The sequence below is a fragment of the Echinococcus granulosus genome (assembly GCF_000524195.1).
Source record: "Echinococcus granulosus chromosome Unknown EG_S00102, whole genome shotgun sequence".
Lineage (NCBI taxonomy): Eukaryota > Metazoa > Platyhelminthes > Cestoda > Cyclophyllidea > Taeniidae > Echinococcus > Echinococcus granulosus.
The window spans coordinates 247,526-255,439 of NW_020170482.1; the positions used below are offsets into that span (position 1 = coordinate 247,526).

At 39.9% G+C, this 7,914-nt stretch overlaps 1 protein-coding gene across 1 annotated transcript; it reads right to left on the minus strand. All coding sequences in view use genetic code 11, as the record gives it.

Moving 5' to 3' along the window:
* Positions 1-4,657: 4,657 nt before the first annotated feature.
* Positions 4,658-5,868, minus strand: EGR_08317 (Heat shock protein cognate 2; the record flags this gene model as incomplete). The annotated part of the gene is made up of 4 exons (XM_024497566.1): positions 4,658-4,733; positions 5,140-5,477; positions 5,560-5,609; positions 5,847-5,868. 4 exons carry the CDS (start codon positions 5,866-5,868, stop codon positions 4,658-4,660), a joined length of 486 nt encoding a protein of 161 aa, XP_024348044.1.
* Between the last annotated feature and the right edge of the window lie 2,046 nt (positions 5,869-7,914).

Consider the following 7,914-nt stretch of genomic DNA (forward strand, 5'->3'; position numbering starts at 1 on the left):
GGAGGTGGAGTGAGATTTAAAGAGAGTGGAGCATCCCGCATTGGAAAAAGGCCGATTATGCTGCATCATAGTTGTAACCGGTTACTGCCTTACCTCCAGATTTCGCATATTCCAGGTCAGTTGAAACACGCTAATAGTTGGCGACTACATGCTTATTCTGCGATTGATACAGAGGCCCCTCAAATTGATGCTGCCTGCTTCATAACAGCATTACTTCATGTGATATTTAACGATCCACCTGAAAGTAGCCACAATAAAAGCACAATGCAGAGCTTCTTTTAAAGACGAACACCCCAACGACTACAGGCAAGCAGAGTCAGCTAAACTGACACACAAATAGACTGATGCGTTCTCCTCTGCTGGCTTCGTGATACTAATGAATTATTTTTAGAGTCGAATTGTCTTTTGGACCATCGATGTCTTTTCCATTTTCTTCTTGAGTAAGAATTACCTATAGCCAACGTTCCAACCTTCGTAGTCTTTTTCGGTGCACACATCCTGTTAGCTACTCTAGATTACTCACATATTACTTTATATTTTATTGTCAGAATCGAATTGTCCTTTAGACCATTAATGCGTTTTTTCAATTTCTACTCGAATAAGAATTACCTATGGCCCAACTTTAATGAGCAGACACCTTTCGGCTCCAAATTGAATCTGAGAGTGCAATTTTGTTATTGGTGTTCCAACGTTTGTAGTCTTTTTGGTGTAAACATCCTGTTAGCTAATCTAAATTGCTCAAATATAATTTACCATCCTAGTGATGCCTCGGTCCTGCTTCAGGAGTTGTTCGGCGAGAAGCCTCTCACCTGTACCAATAAATTTCTCACAAGAAGGACTTATCTTGGTAAACAAAGTCTATGTCATAGCTCAAATGTGACTGCAGTCCTAATTCGGGTTTAATTTGCCTAAAACCACCAGGAATGTCACTTGATGACAACGTGGCCTCCTCCTCAAGCAAGGTAAAACTCTTACTGTAGGTAAACCATGCTTCAAGAATTGTATCTCAATGTAATAAATGGATAGCAACGTCTTAGCATTCTCTTTAGATGTACAGTTTTTAAGAATTTTTGTTTTTTTTGGGAATTAACTGCAATAGAATTTTGCCGTATGCCGTTTGTTTTGTTTTTAGACAAGATAGATTTAAGAAGGAGTGGACGTAAAGGGGGGTTCTCCTTTTCAGTTGAATTTCAGAAATAATATTTATTATAAATAAATCTGGATATTCCAAAGTTGCCATACGATGGACGTTTTTGGAGCTTAATTACTACTATTTGTTTATCCTGACGTGGCGTTTCTGTGTTACCGACAAAAAATGTGATAGACTTATGTGCTACTAAGTCATGGACTGCATTGTAAGAAATTCTTTTCAAGCAGACAATTTTACCAAAGATTTAATGCTGGTTTTGACTTGCCGCCAATTGTTGCGACAATAACGCAAGTTTGGTTGAATTTTACAATGGCACTGCAACATTCTTGAAGGCGAGCAGACTCAATGCTTCCGTACGTCTTGCTTACATATTGTAACAGCCACAGGTAGCACTTCGAATTGAGCCACTTCACAGCTATGTGACAAAGCTTCAAGGGCTCTGTGCATTGTGCCATTCACCCCGCTTCGGCGATTACTCAGAATCGTCCGAAGGGACTGCGAATGACGTCCACTCTTGGCGTAGGTGAAAGGCCATTAACAACCAGCTGATGACAGTTTCAGACCCCACTGATTTCAGTCACTTTTCTGCTGCAGTGCCGAAAGCGCAATATGCATGCAGCACCATGTTAGATTAAAGTAGCAAAGGAGCCAGAGGTAGCGTTTTACTTACAGTGAAGTTTATTGTACGTTTATCGTTAATATTTGGACTTTGGAGCAAAAGAGAGATTTAGTAGCTTTTGATTTACATTTACTTATCAGTCTGTCATGATGAAAATTCGCTGTTGTCATAGATCAGATGAACCTGTTAAATGTCACCCTACCACCTATTTTAGCTATTACAGGCCAAAGTTTGATAGGTGCTGAATCGCTCACTTTAAATATCCTACTTTGTTAAGCCTGTGCTAAAAAGGAAAGTGGATTAGGCCACAAAGATGACTTTTTTCACCATTTCACTGACGATTGATATGGCGTCTGATTTCTTTCGCCAATGTTATCACCAAGGATTACTAATCTTGCAGGATACATTCTAATTTGGGTATTGGTCATCCTAGGGGCCTTTAATCAGGTTGGGCTCTGAGCTCCTGATACTATGTAGTGCTATTACGTTAAGAGTATTACAAATGGCCGTATGATGCTGTGGCATTTTCCGGATTCGCGGTCATCGTTGGTCATCGAATTTAACTATTATCTATAAATGCAGTTGACCCGATTTCCCATCTATAGGACATCTATCATTTTTGAGTGGTTAATAAGTGAGGTCTAGATGCTATTTTTGGAAGCACAGCTTACTAATTGTTAAGGCTTTGAATCCGGGATGGACGAAGTATGGCGAGAGAAATATTGCAGTTATTGTGCACCATTAGAATGGCACTAAAGGATGTGTTGACTATGAAAATCTGCTGGTCTATGAGCAACAACGCAGTGCTAATAGCATCATAACGCTAACGCACCCTAAATGGCGCTTTAGGAGACTGCTGTCTAGATTGCATGGACTTTCTTTCTTGATCTGTTTCACCGAAGCATAAAATGTGCCTCGAAGATCAGCTTAAACTCAGACACGTTCTAATGTTTAAATTGTAGCAAGATTCCAATAAGATCTCTAAATGAGAAAAGTATTGTTAAGGTCAAGTGCAATAACTTTATAAAAGTGCATGGGGATTGAGGTTATGTAAGTTTGGACCTAATTTCTTCTCAGGCCCTTGTAACATTTGGTCAGTTTCAAGATTCAAACCTTGGTCTTCGAATCGTTAAGGTGTTATTAAGCACCACCAGTTCAGAGTGCGATTGATCACCGATTTCCAGCAAGTGAGGAGCCATTAGTGAAACGAATTACTAGCCGAATTGTTCTGCTTTTATCATGGCCCTGCGTTTTCTCGAAGCACCAGGATGTATCTAATGAGTTATACGTTTGCCTAATACTCTTTCCTCCACCTGCATTTGCATTTGCTGGGTGCGGTGTTGGGTCCTTGGGTTCGGACAGAGCATCACCTCAATAAGCTCCTAATTACAGTTAAATCAACCAGCCAAACAGCTAATAAACTTCACATTTATCACTCATCAAAACTTATGTATGTTTGGATGAATACCTGGGTGTGGATGAAGATGAGGCCTCATAATTTGGAATTGCTACCTTCTGTAGAGTTGTCGATACCACTACCACTTCCGTAGTCAAAACCGTTTTAGGAAGACTTCTCTTTTGTAGAGATTCACTTTTCTGCACGACAACTTCCATAAGCAAATCCTGCTTTGTGTGGATGGGAGCGTGTATAAACCTGTTCACTGTTGCACACAATTAGATGAAGTTCGATGGATCGGCCTCATACCAAAACGGGAGTTTTTTATGTGCACGATTTATTAGTCAATTCTGAAATGCACCGTAATTTGTGGCACTGATCTTATCCCTAAACTAAATAACCCATCCAAAGCAACTCTTTATTACACATTTTCTACTTGACTGTTGTCGAGTCGTCTCCCTTGTCACTTCTAAGTCAACAGTTTTGATTCATCTTAAATCATTTCCGAAGAGCAAAAACCATAAAGTACGACTAGACACCGACCTCTTGAACTCACGAATCAGGGAAGAGGGTGAACTGAGGAATTAAGGCGGGGGTCAATAAACACTGTTACTAAATCCGTTATCTTACTAATGAGAGATAATCTATGAGCTCAGAGGTGCAGTCAGAATTAGCTCCATTACCACAATAAGTGTTTTTAACTTATGCATCAGCTTGGCGAATCATATGTACGATGGATAGTACAAAATTTAAGAATTCCCTTTTTTCCAGGGTTAATACTATGTAATTCGATTTATCAAATTCTACTGAAAGCTGCCAACTGACATGACGTACAGACTGAATGTAAAATGAACAGCAAAAGGGTGACAAGGTTGTTAATGCAAGTTAGGGGCGCTGAAGGGAAAAATAACCTTTAAAAGTGCAGCACTGAAAGAACATTTTGATACTCAGAGGTGGTTCCCTACATTATGCAGAAAATAATAAGTCAGTGGGGCAATGCTTAATGGTGGCTAATAGAACTGAAACAATAAAACAGCATGTAATGATTAATTCATTTCTTTCCTTCATTGGAAGCTGTGCTTTTCTAAAGACATATTTTCAAGTTTGTGTATAGTAGAGGTCTGTAAAACCCTTTGAAGATTTTCATCAATTGTAGTAGTTTCTTAAGTTTTATAAGAAACTACCGCTTTTTACGTGGAAATGCTCCCCGAAACAGTGACAGAAAAGCACATAGAAGCTAATTCTAAGCACGGTAATTTATTAAGCAACGCACGACAATGCAAAGTTGTGCATAAGATTCCTAGAAAAAAGTTCTCTCATGCTCGGAATGACTTACTGAAACTCCCCCCCCCTTGTGGCTTATGAGAATGGACAAAGTGCAGTTATTTAAAGGTCTACATTGTCAAGAATGGACACGAGTTAGTCTATCGGTACGATATCTCTTATTGGCCTTTGTCCTAGTTTCCTGTACGTTAATTGGCGTATTGCGACTTTAAGCGCTGTTGTTTATGCCCTGAACGCCGGACATCAATTTCGGTTGCATCCCATCTTCCCAATGCGATTCGCCACTACATGATCAGATAAAACTGCAAAGCCTGCAAAAAGGACTTTGCTTTCGTCAGAAACAGACATGACTTGTAAATTGATCGGGGAAAAACCCTACTATTAAGTGTTAAGAGTATAACACCAAGCAGTTTGCTTCTAGAGAAAATTTAGTTTGCAGGGTGGAATAATAAGTGAAAAATTGTGAGACGTTCGCAGTGACTTAATGTCTACTAAACATCTCCTCACAGGCATATTCGGTTACGATATAAAAAGGAGGAAGTCCAGGACAGACAAAAATTTAGTCCCTTGTCTCACATGTTTATTTCCATCGATAGAGACCATTTCTAAGATGTTTGAAGATGATTGCTAAATAATAGTGGTGGGGGTAAATGAAGAGGGATGATATTTGTTACAAAGGAATATTCTCACCTCTCGTGTTTCTTCCTAACGCTCATGCTTGGACTTCCTGACAAAGTTATCCTCCAGTCAAGAGCCATATCCTCACTGCCCATACTCGCGGCAACACCGGTCGACAAGAAGAACATATTGAGGATACCACAACCCAAACAGAAGACGAACACATTGCACCACCTCACTACCCTCTTGAACAAACTGTGGGCAATAGTAGGCGCCATTGACTTATTAGTGAGGCGCAACACATTTGTACTCAATATTTTGGCTGTATCTATCATGACCTGGCATTGGTATTCATTAAAGCACACCAGCACTGTGATCGCCGCATCGTCAACTTCTCCTCTCATAGGCTTCTGTTATTTTTGTTATTTTCAGAAGCAGCAAAGGTAAAATTTCAATGTCAGTGACCCCCTTCGTCTTACCACGGCACCCTACTTTGATTTCCGGCATGCCTAATTCATTTATTACTTCGAATGGCCAGTGCTCTATATAGACTTACTGCCTCATATTTGCAGCCACGTCCGATCAGCCGCTTTACATTATAAACCATAATAATGGAATACTCCGCAGTCCAAATTTTTAGAGCATTACTGATGAGACGTTTGGTGTCCGCAAAGGTGACATAACTTAGAGTTGTTTGTCAACTCTGATCTTTGGCAATGATTTTTTCTCAGCTGCAGAAAAAATACTGACTTATGTGAAGGTTGTTCCTGAAACAATACTAATAGCTGGATATTTTGACATATTATTGCAGCATGTTCAAATAAGTATGCCTATAGTCTAATGCTGGTGATCTTCAGGATAGCCGCATTCATTCATAATCAGCTACATCTATTCATGCCAAACGTTTAAACGATGCACACTATATACCATACTGCCTTTATCTAACTAGAAATTACCAACCACTTAATGCTTATTCTCGCATTAGTTAGGTCAATTTGCGTTGTTACAGAACTTAAGTGACTTCTTCATATGGTGATCTTATTCTGTAAATGAAACAAAAGTATTCCCCCGTGGCTTGGTTTCAAAAATGAGACAGTACAGTGCGGCTTATGGCATTGGTCAATTAGAGTGGTGAATTCCGCATGAAAGCAGGAAATTGAGGTTGAGCATCATGTTAAAAAGAAATGGGGATCGCATCTATGGTGCTGTTGATGATGAAAAAGATAGCAGAAGCGTATGTGAGTGAGAATTTGACAGATGCGGTTAAAGCAGCATTGGCGTACTACAGTAGCAACCAAAGTTAGCCGACGATAGAATGTGTTTAGTATAATCAGTGAATTTACAACAGTATAGACAAATAAGTCTAACGGTAGGCGCAGCTGAAGGAAAATGAGAAAACAGGAAAAATGAGGAGGAGGACACTTCTGTACTCGGAATGTTGCCTCACTAGCCAATGAGAGGCGAGGAGGCCAGACGTCACGTTTGCAGTCAAAATGGCAAGTTTGGCTCCATTCGGGTGCACCACATAGAGTGTTGAAAAATCGTCTACATTCATATACTCCTGAGATCGGACAAATCATTCAAGGTCCACTCACCACCCAATGACACCTTCACTTCATTAACAGAGTAGTGCTATGATACATGTTTCTCGATACCCACTACGGCCACAAACGAAGGAAGTTATGTGTGACGCATGCGATCCACCTGAAGTCCGCTTAACTTCAATAACCATTCAAAGGACATCCAAAACAACATCCACTGACATGCTCCAGATGAGGTTTATCACGTACGCAAAGTAAAACTAGCCTCAAGCAAACATTTCGCGGTTTATTTTGCAAGAGGTGTAACAAATTCAGTGAAATATGTGCGGTAATCCCTGCACTAAATCCATTTGTCATGTTTTCTTCACAGGCAGCACATGAACTTGTATCAATCTGAATGGCAACGTTATTATTATAAGGGGGAATCGGCGCCGTCTTCTTCCTTAACGCACCAATTATACTTGATGAGGATCACGACAAATGAAGAGCTCACCTACTTACTTTTGTCTGATTGCATAGATAATATTGTGCCTTCAGCATAACCAAGTTTATCTACCTTATTTTCCCGCTGTTTACTTCTTATAATAACTTAATGTTGCAGCGCGTTCAGAATTGCCAAGTGGCTGCTAAACCGATAGCCAAGCAATATTTCGCAGCCCTACAATGCACCTATTGTGTGCATTGATGACAAGCATCTCTTTTCTGCATTTTGCAAGTGTTGGCTTTGTCTTCTCACTGTACGCTTTAAAAAGGGGATTGTCTGGTTAAAATCGAGATTTCAATTTTTCCTTCAAAAAGAAGTGGTCCTAGCTCCCTCTCTCATTAGCATAAATCGCAAATTAAAAGTGCTGTGCAATAAGTGCATGATGTCTCATTTTCTTCAACACGGCATTATATAAAAATTAAAAAAGGAAATAAATGGTTCTGCCTCCAAGAGTTGCAAAGCAAATTGACATTGGCTGTGAATAATATTGATGAAAGATGGCAAAGAAATTGAGCAAGTTAGGAATGGGAAGCAATTTAGCCAGAGCAATGAATCCTGCACTGGTAGATACAAGCCGATTATTGTACAGCAGCGTCGTAAGGAAGAAGCCAATCTGAATTCCACTAATACCTGCTTACTCAAGGAATTGTATTGAAATGGACCAATTTAAACACATGCAGCAGTTGTCTGACCACATTCTTAATCGGCTAGCTGTGGAGAGGCCACTCACGCTGTTGATGTCAGCCTCATATAAGCAGTACTTGCTCAGATGACAATTTACTACTTACCTCGGGAAAGAGGCTATAATAACTGGAAGAATGG